Consider the following 17,609-nt stretch of genomic DNA (forward strand, 5'->3'; position numbering starts at 1 on the left):
AAATATGAATATCTTTGCAGTATTTTTGTCTCTCTGACATGTTCATCCTCTTCTGGGATTCTGGGGCATGTTTGATGCTGCACTGTTCAGGTGCTTTGCCAGATGACTGAGGCCTGAGTTAGCTGCCACCTTGCTGGCAGCATACATAGAAAAGGAGATAGAAAAAGAATTGGAATGAAGGAATAATTAGACTAATATCAAACAGCAGATAGCTGAAGTATAGCATTTCCTAACTTTTGAATGCAACTCCTTTTTTTCCCCCTCCTATTTTCTCTCTGTCTTTTTAGTTTGGGGTTTGTTGTTAGTCTTTGTTTATAAAACTGTTTTCATAATTGAAATCCTTTCTAAATGAGAAACTGTAAGAAGACTACAATTTTCTTTTCACATTGTACAAGACTAAAAGAAAATATTGGAAATGGAAATTCACCATTTTGTCTATTTCTTCTTCCTTTTCCTTTATTTCCTGTACTGTTTCCCAAAAATAGAGCAAGGCCTATGGCACATTTGGCTTCAAAGCTTATGAAATTACTTTGCTGTGTGAGCATTTCTAATCTTACTAAAGTGGAAGAAAGAAGGGGTAAACTGGGGAAAAGGAAGCAAGCAGATTTCAGCTTTTGAAGATGTGAGTAATATGTGCATAAGTCATGCTAGCTCTTGGGGTGACTGAATAGGGTGTTCACAACTGGTGCTACACTGAAGCCATTCCCTCTGCATTAGGAAGAATAAAAATAGAAAGTCTGTCTGCAGTGTGTGTGTGTAGGTTAAGATGTACTGATGCAACTGCTGTGTCAATGGTGAAAGTGTGGTGTAGTGCTCTGGCTTTTTGAGAGACAGTCACTGAGACTGGCAGAAGGGGGAGCTTCTGGAGTATAACTCATTTTGATCATTAGTCTCCACTGGTGCTCATTGCCAGCCGTGCTCCCGGGCTTTTGCAAACCCAGCATAAGGAGGATAGAAGAACATCTTTAAAGATGTGAGGCTATAACAGCAAGATCCTCAGGGAAGTACTATTGCAAGCTTTGCTGCAGCACAGTGCCTCAGTGAGTACGTTTTCAGTATGACTGTGAGTACAGTTACTTCAGTTTTCTTCCTATTTTTCACTTCCGTTCATGTCTCTTCCTCCCCTTGATAATTCGGCAAATTCAAAGCTAGCAACATTTTTATGATATTGCTGCTTCTTAAGGATTTTGTTGCTCACCTTATAGCTCTTTGAAAGGCTTGTCTTCTGAGCATATCAAAGATCCATAAGGTGAATTCATTGAGTGAGGATTTGCTTGTATTTCTCTGTGGACAATGCTGACCACTCTTTTACCCACATTTTTCATACAAGGAGAGAGTATGAAAGGAAACCATATTGGAACATGTGAATTTTCCTTCAGTAGTGAATAGATTACATATCCTACAGAGATGGCTTTTGTGAACAGCAGTGTTCAATTCTTGATCAGAGGGATTGGATGAGGACCTGTTGTGTCATGGTGGAGGAGACAAGATCAATAGTGCTTCATCTTTATGGGAATGGGAGAAGGAGGCAGGTCATCTAGACATGGAGAATAAGGAACTTGGAAGCTGAGCCAGAAGATTCTGGCTGAGTCACAATAGCCAATTATAACAAAATACACACAGAAGTCCAGAATACCTGATACTTAATCTCATGTTCTCATTTTTTTAGTTGATTAATTGTGTAATTCTTTGCAGCAGAAGAAAAATGAAAGTCTTTTTATCCCTCACTGGGGTCTAATAAGTTATTCTAAGCTCCTAAAAAATATCTTCTGAGTTTATAGTCATCTTATTTGCTGAAGATTTTTGGCAGGGTCCTCAGAATACTTATTTGATCTAAAGCTGAAGTTCTTGTCTAATTCTAAATTTAGTATGCTTCCCATGCCTTGCCAAAATAATTAGGGGAAAGGTAAGAATTGGGTTCAATAACTTCGTGACTTGGGATTTCTAGGAAGAAATGTTTTAAATGTGAACATTGGTAATTTAACCTCTTAGGGAAAAAAGAGATCTCAGAGACCTTGGTTTTAATTTTTACTGTTTCCATAGCAGTTAAAGGCAGTCAAGAGAAATTTTTTGTCATTCCATTTAAACTCATAGCAGAAATCAGCTGATCATCTAATAATTATAAAATTACAAATAATTTAATTATTCCAGATTATTTGCAAACATCTTCACCTCCAGAAGTTATTACTTCATGTATTTACCTCATGAATGATTAAGGTGTCTGAGGCCAAAAGCTGTTGCTGATGCCTTTTATTTATAAACTAACAATGTAAAATTGTAGTTAAAAATATTTTAGTTGACTGAAATTTAGCCTGAAATCATTTTAAATCAAATTTTTTATTCTTCTAGGTTAAGAAGTATTTGCTAATATAATTAAATAATTTCACTATCTTATTTATTCCAAGACTTATTCATGCTCAGGTGGGAAAAATGATATAATTTCTCTTACCATAATCTGAATTAAATTCATTAATGACTTTTGTTTAATATACATATACTTATTTTCTGTTGTTTGAACAATTTTTTTTTAGAAAATAGTTTAAAATTACTATGAAAATTAAACTGCAATTGAATAGCAATTAAGTTTCTGAACAATGTATTTGAACTTGAGCAACACAGTTAAATGTTATAGAAATTAGCAAAAGACTGGGTGAATTAAGAGGAGAAAAGCTACATATCCTGTTTTGTAATTTACAGATATTTTTCCTGCTAACTAGGTCAAAGCAAAAGGAAGGGGCTTTTCTTTTTCTGAATATGCAGGAGAAGTCTCTTTAAACATGACAAGATTATTTAAATGTTGAAATGTCCAGGGGGAGAAAAAAAAAGGGGATCTATCAAGTCTGATACTTAGTAGTCATGGATAACATTTCAATATATCACATGGCATGCAGAAATGTGTCATTTTCTTGTATAATTCTTTCTTTTTGGTGTGAGCAAAGTGATCTTCTGTGGTCAGCAAGAAAGATGCCTTGAACTAATAAATTATTTAAAGAATTAACGGCTGAACTCTGATAGAGGGATATGTTGATTAAGCAGTTTTGTTGGCATTGCATTTTAGGTGGTGTAGCCAAGAAACAGAGGCAATCTAACTGTCAAACGTAACAAAATTTATGTCTTGTAAAAGTTTATCTCATAGCTTATCTCCTGTTTTATTCCCTTGAATATATTATATTTTGTCTAATAAAGGTCTAGCAAACTTGGACTAATAATCAGATAATTATCAGATCTTTAGATGTGCAGAAGAAAACCTTAGAAACAACTTCCAGCATTTTAATGCATCGTTTATTTTGGAGTGTATTGCCACATTAAATTAAAATTTACAGAGACTTCTAGCCAAATGTGACTTACAGAATCCTTTTAAAATTGCTTCCAGATGTTTAAAAGAAAAAACTTTTAAGTATGTTCAGAAAGCCTGGGAAACTTTACATTTTGAATAAAGTTAATGTTCAATCAGAAATCTCGCATGCAAGAACCAGTAGAAATGTAATTATCAATACTATTTTTATTATGCTAAATTACACTAAAATGCTTTCTTAACACAGTTTTGGTTTTTGTTTCTTTTTTTCTTTTTAATAACTTTGGCTTTGAATGAGTGGCCTGAAAAAACAGGCTATAGGAACTTATTTAGGTCCAAGCTGTATTCCCAGCTAGTTTATACTCAAACATAAAATTAACTTTATTACTCCATTTGTTTTTTTCTTTTTCAATAGATCTATTTCATCTCTTTATCCATATCATGTAAATCTGAACTTTGGCATCTTTTTACATCTGACATTTTAGAGCTTAAGCAACTTAATATTCTTACTGTGTAGATTTTACTGCAACCTGCGTATGTAACTATTTTTTATAGTCTATTTCTGGCTAAACTTACAAAGCATTGTCATATTTCAAACCACTAAGATTTTCTCCACTTATCTATTATATAACATATGCTTTCCTTTCATTTTCTGGTTGGATAACAAAAGAAAACACTTTGGTCATGAAATCTGGCCCTAAAAGAGGAATAAGTATCTTCTTGCTCTTTATAAGCTTCACTTCTCTGAATTGCTGCTTGTGACACTGCATTTTAGTTTGGAGCACTCCACCACTCTGGAGCTGTATACAATACAATATTACACAGAATAGTTATGAGGGCTTTTTGTTACTATTCTTTTATTGAGAGTTTCTCCATAGAAACAGAGCAGAATTTCTCAAAGACTATAAAAATTTTATGATTCAAAAAACAAGGGCTCATTCCAGGAGTTGACAGCCTAAACTCTGCATTAACTTTGTTTGACATCTTTGGAAGAAGTTGTTTCGTCTCTTGCTAAAGTCTTGATTTTCTCTTCAGAAAAATTTTATAGGAAATTGATGCTACAACAACAGCTCATGGTTTTTTGTTCATACTTCACAGTGCAGCTGGCACATATAATGTATACATACTTTTCTTGAAAATTTTCTTGATCCTAATTAATCAGGTTCTAGAGCACTTACAATCATTATGTAGAATTATTTTGTATTAAAGACTTACTATCAGATAGATTTCTTAAGAATATTTTTTATTTAACATTTTTTACTTCTAAAAATTCAGGTTTTCAATACACATTGTAATGTCTAAATATTCATGTCCTGCATGTAGCTACAAATTCTTATTGCTCTCTCATCACCTTGGCAGGACGAACTCTGCTGGAAAAACTCTTCAGCCAGCAGGAAAATGCACCACATGAAGAAGCAGAAAAGCTCTGTTCTCGCATTATTGCAATGGGTCTTTTGCTTCCATTCACTGACTGCTTCAGAGAGCCATGTAACCAGAGTGCCAAGCAAAGCACACCCACGTTTGATGTAAGTACTGAAAAACTTGTCTTTTGTCTCTTTTGTAAAGCAGGACATGATTTTCTAATAGTTTATCTTTCCTGAAAGAATTTGGTTTGTCATTTTAATGAAAATTGCCCTTAGGAGAGTGACCAACTATTTTTCTCTGCTAAGGTATGTCCACTTTTGTATCCACATAAGCATGTTCTCCTAGAACATGATTTCATAACTTTTTAACTCATATCTTAGTCTGTTCTTCATTTCCAGTTTTCATTGTTGTCTTCTTTGAATCCAAGCATTCTGTATGACTACCAAGATTTCCATCAATAGCTGCTTCACCAAAAAATATAAATCAATGGAAAACCAGAAAAACAGCATGTCACAAAATTTCACAGAACTCAAACTAGATGTCTATGCTGGGTTGTTTTGTTTTGGTTTTTTTTTTCCCCTGAAAATACTTTTGATACAAAATACTGCAGGGGTCAAGGCAAATATGCTGGCATTGCAGCTGTGGTGTTATCTGTACCTGTGGGCTATCTGGCCAGGTGTTTGCCTACTGTTACAAACCTGTGTGTAGACATAACCTTACATACTTTTCTTTTCTCTTGGATAATTAATTCAACATTAGCATCTTCTTGTTGTAACCTATGGCACCTAATACCATTTTATGTGGCTAAAGATAATTAGGGTTTTTCTCTCTACTAATTAGCTTCAAAATAGTGTACAAATATTAACTAATCTACTTAATGTCTTGCTGATATGGTTAAGATCATCCCTACTCAACACATTATGCTGAAGTTTGGTTACAAACACTCAAAAAAAGATTGGCATAGATATGAGAACATGCTTACTTCTTAACTCTTCAAATCTTTCCTGAAGAATAGTTTAACACAACTGGAAAAGGGATAACTGTGAGAATAAATTTTTTCCACTAAATTCCTATACAAGCATTCCTAAATAACCCAGTTAATGTACAAAGTTCTCTAGCAATATGTTTATGTTTTGACTTTGGTGTTACTTTTTGTTTTTCTTTAAGATGCAACATTTTTTGACTTTTTTTAACTGGTTTTTGAAATTATTTGGAAAATGCAGTTTAACTATAAAACTGAGGATACTCAGGCAACTTAAAATCACACAGCATTTGAAAGTGCTCGTGGTTAAATATACTCATAAAAGTTACTATAAAAGACAAGTTTCTTATTTTTCAGGTTGTTTAAAAGCGTCGGTAATGTTTTCCACTCTCCTGCTGTTACCATATATTCAGCAATTTCCTATAGATTATTCACACTACATTTTTAAAAAGCTTCTCTTGCATTCTCAATAGATTTTTTCTCAAATTCGAAGTTTGCAAATAAACAGAAAAAACTCTTTTTTTCTGATATACCATGCTTTTTCTGAGTAACAGATACAAAAGATTAGTTATCTTTTGTTTAACACATCCAAATGGAGGGACATGGTAGTAGCTGAGTGCCACATCAACCATCTGTCAAGGTCAGGAATTTAAGATGTTGCTGGATTAGCAGTGATCTTAATGTGACTCAGTCTATCAGTAAGCCACAAATGTCACAGTTTCTGTGACTATTTTTCTGTATAAATCCCCTAAATAGATCACACTCCTGGTAAAACAATATCAGAATTGGTGTACAGCCCTGTTATGTAACCAGTAGTTCATCCTACTTCAAAGGAGCATACAGCTGTCTTGAGCACCACATCTCCATAATTGAATTCCACGTGGTGCAGAGCTGAGAGCTGCTGATGCAGAGTTTTGGAATATGTTCCTACTCCAGCCTTGGTGCCCAAGGACAGTACAGGAACACCTATCAGTTTATTCATTACATGTTCTCCAAAACAAAAATATCTAGAACTTGCAGTATAAATTTTAATGGCTGAGAACTTGAAAACTGGGCATTGCCTTGCTTCTTAGAGTAAATTTAAAGTATTTTACAGGAATAAATTCTAATTGTTATGTTAGGGAATTAAATAGCTTGAAAAAATTATGGTGATGGTGAATATTACTTTAAAAAGGACATGTAAGTTTGGTTACTTGTGTCCTCTCTTGCATCTCTCTCTATGTGTGTACTTTGGGGTTTTTTCCTATTCACATTTTTCCTGTTTGTTTGTTTGCATTTTTTAAATTCATTAGAGCAAATCTTTGATGTTGACCTAACAGCTTATTTTAAAGACTTAGGAATCAGGACTTAATTAAGGACTAGCCTTAATAACTAAATTTTGCCCATCTAGAATTAGGAGGTACATCTTCTTTGACCTTACTCCAAAATTAGGAGCAGAACCAGACCCATATTCTTAGTTCATCTCTGAGTTCATCAGACCCCTAGTTCAGTTTTGGATTGCCTCCAGTTCAGCTGATATCCTTTTCACTTAGCTGAAACTGTCCCCAGCAAAGCTCCTGTAGCCCTGTCCTGGTCCCTGCCACCTTGTTGGCCTTCCTTCCTTCTTCTTGAAGGTTCTTCCATGGTGCTTGCCTGTTCCTTGCTGTTACTTCTTTGCCTCTCTTGATTTTCATCTTAGTCTGGTACTTGTAAAGTCTCTTAGGTCACTCTTTCAGAATATATATTTCTTTGCAGAATTTCCAATGCATTCTCCACTGAAACCCATCTTTGAATCCTTTTCTCCTTTTGTGACCTACTCCTTGTATTTCTGAACTTTAAAGTAATACTTTTTTTAAATTGAATAAAATCCATGATTCCCTTCTTGCTTTAGTGTGGTCCCACAGACTTGATTTTGTTAAGATGTTAGGTTACAGTTTATGAAAACAATTCAGTAAGTTTTGTTCACTCTATGATCTATTGCTCATGGCTTGAGATGAATATAAACAGATTATTTTAAAGTCCTATTCTTTCCCTCTGATGCTCTTTTCTGGATGACCTCTAGAATTTAATTTAACATGGTTAATGCTGAAATCTCTTGAAATATTTGCAATTGCACATTTTGATTATATTCTTATTTTCTTTATTATTCATGCCTGCTGGTCACATTTACTTCTCCCTCTCTTAGAAATGTTTATAAAATCTTGTGTCTGTTTTCTCAGTAATGCAAGAGATCTGGTTTTCTTTTTTAGTCCCAAGATATTCCAGGCTTCAGTGTAGGCTATTAAAAAATAGTAAAAGCCCTCTTTTTCATTTCTCTTTGGATCCTATTTCTTTCTCTTCCCTTTTGTCTAGCTGCAATTTAACAGTGCGTTAAGAGTAAAGACCCCTTTCACAGCTCTTAGTTTCTTGGGCTAGTTTCATAATGGCTCCTAGAATTTAGTTTAAATTCTTGGCACTTTCTGGTCTACACTATGGTTTGTGGATGTGATGCTTACACCTTTTTTCATATATGGCAAACATGAAGGATCAAAAAATGCTAAACTAGAGCACAAATCTTCAGAGAATCAACAGCTGTCACCACATTTATGCTGAGGATAGTGTCCAGTTTCCAAAGGCTTTTATATTACTCAGGTCTTTTAATGATGATTGGAGATGACATGTTTGTGAACTATCTCTGAACTTTTTGTCAAATTAGCCCAAAGGACAGAAATTTTAGAACTGTTTTAAGAACTTATGAGAAAACTTGCATGTTCAATCTTGGCCTGTTTTATCAATTATTTCTTTTGAAACAGCTGATGGCAGTTGCCCAGAATAAAAGATCAGTCTGAAAAATACAAGTTGAACAAAGCTTTAAAAGTTATGTAAAAAGACAAGAACTGGTGTTTTTAAGATTTGGCTATTAAGAGGCAGAGGAAGCTTTTGTTATAGCTCTTCCTACCTACTCCTACAATGTAAAGAGCATCTTAAAGAGTAAGTGAATGTTCAGTGGCAGGTTCTCTGTCTAGACATAGCTGCCCTTATTGCTAGTTTCCCATTTGCAAGGGAGGCTGCTAATTATTGCTTCATTTATGCCATGACAACTTACTCATCAGGCTATCTTTAGTCTTTCATGCTTCTGCTAGTATTTTATAAAATAAAAACAGAGAGTTTAACTAAAAAATAAAGTTGAGCAAGTAAACGGGCGACTTAGAAAGATAGATTAGTAAAAGCCTACAGAAAGCATGTTCTCTGAAAAAATTGCTTGTCTTTTGAATAGCTATTGCCTTTTAAATTTCTCCCTCTTCAGCAGTTGTGTGTTATTCAAGAGGGTTTCTAAAGATTCAAATTAAAACAAAATATCTTCTGAGTGAATGATATGCAAGACATTAATGCCTTGTGAAAAAGTCTTCCATTCATAAGCCATAGAATCACGGAATTGTTAAGGTTGGCAAAGACTTCTAAGATCATCAGTCCAACCTTTAACCCAGCACCACCATGTTCACCATTAAAGCATATTCCCAAGTGCCTCATCCACATTCCTTTTGAACATTACCAGGTATGGCAATTCCACCACTCAACTGGGCAGCCTGTTCAATGCCTGTCGACCTTTTCAATGAAGAAATTTTACCTTATACCCAATCTAAATCTCCCCTGGAGTAGCTTGAGGCTTTTGCCCCTTGTCTTGTCACTTGTCACTGTGAGAGCTGCCTACCTTCCTACATGTAGTGCAGCTGTAGTTTTAAGCTTTTTAGCATGGTACCTCATTATATTATCTTAGTAGAGTAAAATAATCCTGAAATTGACGTGTCTACAGGGTGCATCTTTGGCACGAATGTAACAACAGGCAAGTTTTTCCTTCCTGTTGGAGGATCACGGTCTTTAATAAGTAGAGGTCTCATCTGCTTGGCTCCTCTCTTAATAATCACCAAAGGTATAAGATAACTCTCTTCAGAGAGTCATCAATAATGTGTATAAATTATAAATATTTTCATGAGTATTTAAACTGTTCAAAACAAGGAAGAACCTGGCATTTTCCTATCAATATGAGGCAACTTTTTTATCAGCTCAGTGCTAAGAAATACTGACAGTACTTGATGTTTGAATTTTATCCAGTAGTTGCAATTAACACACACTGTGGATGTGTAGTCCCTACTTATGACTTCCTGTTTCAGATTTTCCAGTTCACGTTGTATAGTATTAACCTACAGGCAGTTTTTTCTTTCATAGCAAGTTCCTACTTTTCTTCTGACAGGCTTTTCAAGTAACTTTCTGTTGTTTCTGAGCATTAGGTTTAAAACACCTAAATTCTGAATGAAAAATTATTTTGTGATAGGGGCTTTCTTTTATAATTTTCTAAGTGCTTTTGAGAAGAAAACTGAGCATACCTTAATATTCATAATGAATTCCTTTGTTTGAAGAACTTAATCTCTATTTCACACTGAAGGGTCCAGTAATGACTACTTTAAAAGTGGCACTAAAAAAATATAATCTTCTTTCATCTTTCCTTGTTTGTGATTTGATTTTGACTCAGCTATATCTCTGCATCTCTTTTCAATGCTTCTATTTAATGCTCTTACTCAGTTGAGTACAGCTGTTAATGCCTTCTTGATTTATTAACAGTTTCAGCACATTCTATAATGAAAGGGCTAAATAAAGTCTTCTGGCTGGTATCTTTTTTTGCTGTATTATGATGTGATTTTATACAGTCATGTTTGACAGTTTGGGATAGGCACTTCCCCTTTTGCCATTTGCAGTTATGATGCCTGACTAGGCTGTCATCTGTTTCTGAAATAATGCTTCCCCAAGGAAGCAGAGAGACAGCATGAATGGAAAATGCTGCAAAAATGGCTGTTTTCCTATTATCTCCTGGCCACCTGTGGCGATGCAAATGCTTTCTAAGGAAATAAAGATGCTGCTTTCTTTCTGCTGAGTAGGAGCAGATGGTGGGACTTCGCAAGTCGGAAGGAAGCGAAATTAGTGACATGAAGGCTTGACTTAATTTTAACTTATTTGCACTGCTGATATCAGTCTGAAAATTGGTAGGAAAACAGATTGTAAATAGACTCCTTTCTCAGAAGACAGAGACAGCAGATACCAGTGATCAGTTTCCAAAGAAATTTCCCAAGTACTGACATCAGCTAGGAGAATTTTAATTCTATACTGCAGCACATAGCTGGCAACAATGCGTGCAGCATTTTTTCAAGCATGCTTTCAATGCTTGGGTATATAATAAGTAAGACTGAATATAGTCCCATCTCAGAGCAGTATTTACCAGAGCAGTATATTGGAGTACTCAATTTTATCATAATACATTGGAGTTGATAGTGAATAAGACTTCAAAAGTGAACAGGTGAAAAATGTGGACTAGAGCAGAGAAAACAGATGGTTAATCTGCTTCTTAATCTTTGTTTCAAGTGTAAGTTACCACAGCAGCAAATATTGGCCAAATCAAAGCCCCCCACGTCTCCTCTTCCCTTGTCCAGTCACACTTAGTGGCACTTTGTCTTTTGTGGTGACCAATTCTGAATGTTCTTGAGTGTAATACAATGCAAACAGTTTTTGATCATTGCACCAAAGTATTGTTCTTATGCTGCTTCTCTACTTCCATTCTTAAAAAAAAATCATTTTACTGTTGTTAGCTCAGGCCCTGAGGTCTTCTACTCTTTTACTCTTTTCTTCTTTTTCTTTATTTTTTCTGTTTCCTTGTGGTGATGCCACTATATGCACTTTCAACTTAGATGTTTTATGTGTAGGATGTTGCTAGGTTTTCAGGGTTTGTTTTTTTTGGCAATGAAGGTTGATAACTTGCTTGTTGTTCAGAAGAACTGCCTCAAGAGCCATATACTGGATGTTAAGTTTACAGCAACTGTTTAAATTTTTTAGTATCATTGTGCATATGATGAAGGTGGTGGTCAGCCTGTCACCTCAAGATATATTTATATTTTCTGACTTTTAGTAGGTTAGTTCTCTTTCTTCAGAATGTCAGTCATAAAAAAAATTGCCTTTTCTCACTTGGAATTTCAAATAAATTGAGGGTTGAATTTGCATATATATTCCATATCTCTTTCAAAGAGAGTTTTTACAATAGTAAAAATTACATTGTCAAATTGCATAGAGAAATTTTCTAAGTAAGCAGTTTGATTTGCATAATTCAAATTTTTCAGACTCCAAACTCGTGGAAGAACTGTGTCAGTATAAATGAAAACAATTCCTGATGAAGAAGCTTCTTGTCTCAGCTTAGATTTTCTGATGAGTCAATGAGAAGGCAAACCCTCAGGTCCTATCAGTAGTAGCTGATAACCTGGTGGTCTTGGGATGTGGCCTTCCAAGTGGGTGTTTTAGTTGGATGTGTAGAGAAGCTAGGTCTTGACCTGTTTTCTTGAAGGTTAGCCACTGTTCCTTCTTCCAAGGAAAGTTTACTGTAAGCTCACCAGTTGAGCCTATTCAGCTCTGAAAAATGTAGAAGTTACTGGGGAACAGGAAGACCAAGACAACACTGTAACAGAATGATAATAGAGGTGGAAATCTGAAATTTAGTTTCCTGATTTCCTTTCCCAGTGAGAGCTCTAACTGCAGAGCTATTGGCTTTCTTTGCCTCTCCTGGGATTTAGTGTTGAATCCTGAGTGGAGTTTGATGGGATCAAACATGTTTTTTCTCTTTCATTGAGGAGGCTGAAGTCATTTAATGGGAAATAAATGTTTCATGATTTTTGACAACTGAAGTGTTTTTAACTTCATTGTTGAGGCACATTGGTTCTCTGAAAAGAAACAAACCCTTTGACTCAAGTAAAATGCTTATGTAACAAATTTAGTTCATGAGGATAAAGTGCTGCTTCAGCTATACATTACAGTATTATGAAGGACTTGCTGGCTTTCAACCTTGGAAAGCATCTGTGCTCACTAGTGCAGCCCAGGGCAGCACAAGTCAAGGGCCATGTTTAATCACTGCTCTGGTTCTGTCAGTGGCAAGACAGAGCTTTGTTACTGAACCTGTCCTCAAAAAGTAAACCACTTTCCCCATTCTTAAAAGTATTGATTTCTTTATTTAAAAAGCTGCTTAAAATAAAGCAGTCTCCTGCTGATAAGAGCATTTTGAGGTAGTCTGGCTCTAGTTTCTCAAACTAAAGCCTTGCTTCTGTAATTAACTCTTTGTATGCAGTGGAGAACATGCAGTTGACTTTCTTTCATTTTAGAGGCTGTATGCTTACAATACTAGAATGATTAAACCTCCTGAATGGGAAAAAAATTAATTCCTTCCACGCACTTGAAACAGACGAAATGCCAAGAAATTATTTACAAATTTGGACAAACTCTTTGGAGCTCTTAGCCTGGAAAACACCTCTGAGATGTGGAGTCTGGTCCCTTCTTATCCCAAGTAACATAAAATGGAAGTCCTCTATGAGTTCATCTCATTACGTCTTAAATGCAGTTATACTTTTTCCTCTCTTAATTCTTCAACTTCTTCCCACTGAAATAATATAATCCAGAATGACCTGATGAGTAGGAACCTTCTCGTAATCTCTGCTCTGTGTTTACTCCTGGCCCATTGATACTTGCCTCAGAACATGCCAATGCTACTGTTCTTCCCTTTTCAGGATAACTCTGAATGTTTATACTTCTAGTGAAAAAATTTTCAAGTTTATTATTAAAAAAAAAAAAGTTCTGCAAAATAGAGCCCTATTACCTCACAGCTCAATACAGTAACCATCAGGCTCATTAGTACCATTGCACCGTCATGTAAGAAAGTTCAAAGGTACTGCTAAAATACTTTCTCCCTCTACTGCTACCCAATACTAGCAATATTGTGCTGCTGTACTGCCTCACCTTTCCCACCTTGACTTTGCTTTGGCTTTTTTCCTTGAGAATTTTCTAAATACGTCTGGTAAGATTTTTTCCCCCTTGATCCTCACATTGCTATTTCATGCTTTTGCAGCCATGTGGGGTGAAGGTGCATACACCTATTGCTGTTTCAACCCCATCTCCTATACATCTTTTAAGCCTTTCTCACAATGGCTGTTTTTGTTCTTTGAGCTGGAAGCAGACAAACAGCTGATTAAAAACTGAAACGACATTGAGCAGATGGTTGTACTACCTGCATATCTCCAGGAGCAATATAGCATGCATTCAATGTTGCATATTATATTCCTGCAGGGAGGGATATACTAATCTGTAATTCAGTCTCTGGCCCAGTGAACAAAACTGGTCTCTCTGTGAGAAAAACATGTGACCCTTTTTCTGAAAGGTCCAGGCCCACCAGAATGACTTCTGATGTTTGCTGCAGGTCTAACTCATGGCCCTACTTTTGGGTCGACCAGCCACATGGCATTTGCTAGGGGCCTTTCTTTGAGTAGCTTCCAACATTCATTTCCATTTTTAAAGATGAGCCAGAAAGAATCTTCAGCTTGAGCAGTGAGGTGAATATTTGATATTAATTTGTTACATAGTTGAAGTGTAACACTGTGGTACCAGAGAATTAAAAGTTATAACAAAAAGCCCTCCTCTGTGCATACTGAGAGCTGTCTGGGAAGAGAGTGAGTTAAACTACAGACCTGACTCTGTGATTCTAAGTGCTAGCATCTATAAGTGGTAAAATGTATATTGATTAGGTACCATCAGATCCTGCAGGCAGTTTGCCTCGCCCATGTGCAGATGCTCTGCACTTTTAAGAACCCGTGGAAAGTGCTGTGTAAGGATGTGTGGAAACAAGAACTCTTCTTGACATCATGTTTAGTGCACTGGACTCAGACAGCTTGAAGATATGAGCCTGAATAAATAAGACTGGGATCATTTATTACTAGGACATGTATGTGATTTTTTTTCCCTCAAAAGAGATGCTTTAAAGACTAAATAGTGGAGTCTGAGCAAGGTGAAGGGGAAATTCCAGATGTATCCAAAACTTGATCACGGTAAGTGTATTCACTGACTGTATGTACAATGATATTTAGTAAAAATTGCCTCTGAAATAAAAAGATTAAAGGAGAAAAATTTTAATGTGGAAATCTAGGTTCGTGGATGATTGCTTTGTAATCATTAATACTAAAAACAAATCGGATTTTTTTTTAATTTGGATTATTTTGGTTTTTTTTGCTAGAACAAGACTTCAGCATCACAGAACTGCATATTTCTTTCTTCAAACAGTTCTAAAAATCATGCATATTTATGGCATTATCAGATTTAAAAAAGGAGAAATTAGGTGGGTTAGTATATTAACTGAAAAGGAGCTAAAGACAAAACATAAAGAGGATTAGGTTTTGGACCATAGCTTCAGTACATAGGAATTAGGATATTCAAATGATTTGCATCTTTGGAAGGGCATGAAAGTAGAGACTGGGTTAATGTTTTCCCTTTTAAAGTGTAATTTATGGACTATCAACTTGCCATCCAGACTATCTTTCTGTCATGAGGGCATGAGGGTTTTTCATATTTTAAATAGCATTTATAAGCTTGCAAGTAATCTGAAGGTAGTTATTGTTAAATACCTTGTTTATATGGATAAGCTTTCATTATAGTGCAAGTCCATAGCATTTTTGAAAATCTACATTTACATCTATAAATCTCCATCATATGAGGTGTCTATTCTATTGTCCTTCTCTGTACTGAATAGAAAACAAAGAAATCTCCCTCAAATGCAATGCAAACAATAAATACTGTCTTTTATACTCACAAACAAAGCTCCCATGCTGGATTAAGAGTTTTTTACCAAGTTGTGTGATGTTTTAATTTATAACTGCTTATATTTTATATGCTGTAAATTATATCAGCAAGAACATAGGTACTTCATATTTTCTTAGCTTCATAATGTATACCATCTGTACAATAATCTCAGCTTTTCTTTTTTTTTTTTAAATACATCTTGATTCATGTAGACTAATCTTATTTCAAGAATCTGTTGATAAATTATTCTATCTTTCAAGAATTGGCATGGTGAAATGTCATGTCCAGGAACAGTTTAACTGTTTGTCCTCCTCATTTATGTTATGTCAACATTACCTAATTGTCATTTGTTTTACTGCCCTACAACCCTGCATGTAATCCTGTTGAAAGTCATCTGTGCTTAGTCAGTTAACCCTGTGCAGAGCATGTTCTTCCCTGTGTTCCCTGGACTGTAAAAGGTGGTAGAATGGGCAAGAAAAAAATTGTTCTGGTTTTTCTCAATTACTTTTCAAGTCTTATTTTCCTCTGTGTTTTTAATTGAGATTTAAATGGTGCGGAAACATGACTAATAGCAAAATCCAGGACTTTTTCTTCACACAACATGTACAGGTAGGACTCCCTCTCCTTCTTACTCAAACAGTATTGGAAATTGGGCAGAAACTCAGAAACACATATCCTTTAAAAAGCTGGAAATAGACAAAGGGAAAGAATTAAGTGACTCAAAGGACTGAATTAATCAAGCCTTTTCAGATGTCCAAATAGAGTAGGATAGTAATGCTACTCTAATGGATGGGCTTTTCAAGGATAATGGACTTCAGGGTATGTAAAGAACCTGATATTATTTTTTTTATTAAGCTTTTTATCCATTTATTTTTACCTTTATCTAAAGTCAATGTACGTGCCTGGATTTTTGCCATGGTTTTCTTACTGGGAACGTCTAATGAGCTTCCTTTGACCCTGACTGAGGCACCCTCTGTAAAGCAGAGGTTTTTCCTTTATTACCAGCCTTTGTCTGTTCCAAGTAAGTTGCTCCCAATAGAACATTTTTACTCTTACAACAATTTATTTTTAGGCAAGTAGAAGCTTAGTCACATAGAATAGTGATTATCCCAAAACCAAGCACCATTTTCTTCTTACTCCTGCATTTCTCTTCAAAGTTCATTATCTGTCAAATTAAAAAAAAAAGTTTTAATCTAAAAATGAAATATTTTAGCTTTTACTCAGGCAGTAGAATGAATGAAGTCTAATGAACATCACGACTGTGTTTTCATCCTGTGACTTGGTATTTTTTTCTAGTTTTGTGCTGCATTTGCGTCTTCCAGATCACTTGCTAGGTTACTTGTGCAATTGCTGTGAATGATCTCTATAGAATTAACAGTATTATAAATGTTTGATCACAAGGTGTGCATGTTGATGCAGACTAGGAGTCACAAGAATAACTGCTTGAATTGTGGTCATCTAAAATCTTGCTGTTAGCTTAAATCATAGGTTTGCCTAGTTTTCATCAGAAACTCTCTGTGTCCTACTTTTAATCATAGACTCAAACTCAAAGATGTTGAGCAATATGGATATAATCTGATTTGAGCTCAGAGGACTAAGAATACCTTTAGCTGTTGGTTTGGTGTTTTTTTCTTTTTACTCCAAAAAAAATCCACCTTTTTACCTGTTTTTCTAAAAATAGTAAAATAGAAATTATAAAAATAGGGCTGCAAAGAGTGCATCTATCAGTTTAATTACTGCTGAAATAATTCTGTTCATTTTCCTTGCTTGTGTGTTTGGTGTAAAATGATTATGTATGATGTGGAGAGAGATATTCCCTCCAAGCCATAAAACTGGCTGTATGTGATGAAGTGCAGTCATGATGGAGAGAATGTGTTATTGCTGTAAGAACAGAAGTCACAAAGAGTTCCTCACTTAAAAAGTGCTGAACTGTATCTTAACATGTTGTTGTGTTGTAGAAAATGAAAAGCTTAATTTTCTGATGAACATACCTATTTTAATATAGATTTATCTTAAGTCTTTATCAGACTGAAGAGCATAAAACCAAGTCTGTCTTGATACAGGGGATGTTGAGTTATTTGTACTGGAAACAAAAGCTTAGATATTTTGACCTTGTCTTTCTATATGAACTTTTCCAACGTTTTTTTTTTTTTTCTTAAATCACAGCAAGACCAGCTTTATACTTGGGCTGCAGTTAGCCAACCCACACATTCAACAGATTATGTTGAAGGAAGCTTTCCAAGGAGAATTCCATCTGCGTGGCCTCCACCCAAACCTCCAGATGAAGAACAAAGGCTCAAAATTTCAGGAGAAGGTACAGTTCTTGGATACAGAGAAGATAAATGTATAGGATAT

The 17,609-nt window shown here is 35.3% G+C and overlaps 1 protein-coding gene across 1 annotated transcript in view; it reads left to right on the plus strand.

The window, feature by feature from the left end:
• FMN2 (formin 2) overlaps positions 1-17,609 on the plus strand; it is a 152,869-nt gene that overhangs the window by 12,174 nt on the left and 123,086 nt on the right. The window contains exons 2-3 of the mRNA XM_066546802.1: positions 4,655-4,821; positions 17,421-17,568. Coding sequence (XP_066402899.1) covers positions 4,655-4,821; positions 17,421-17,568 — 315 coding nt within the window. The remainder of the gene's footprint in view (positions 1-4,654; positions 4,822-17,420; positions 17,569-17,609) is intronic.

This window comes from Molothrus aeneus, chromosome 3, assembly GCF_037042795.1.
Source record: "Molothrus aeneus isolate 106 chromosome 3, BPBGC_Maene_1.0, whole genome shotgun sequence".
Lineage (NCBI taxonomy): Eukaryota > Metazoa > Chordata > Aves > Passeriformes > Icteridae > Molothrus > Molothrus aeneus.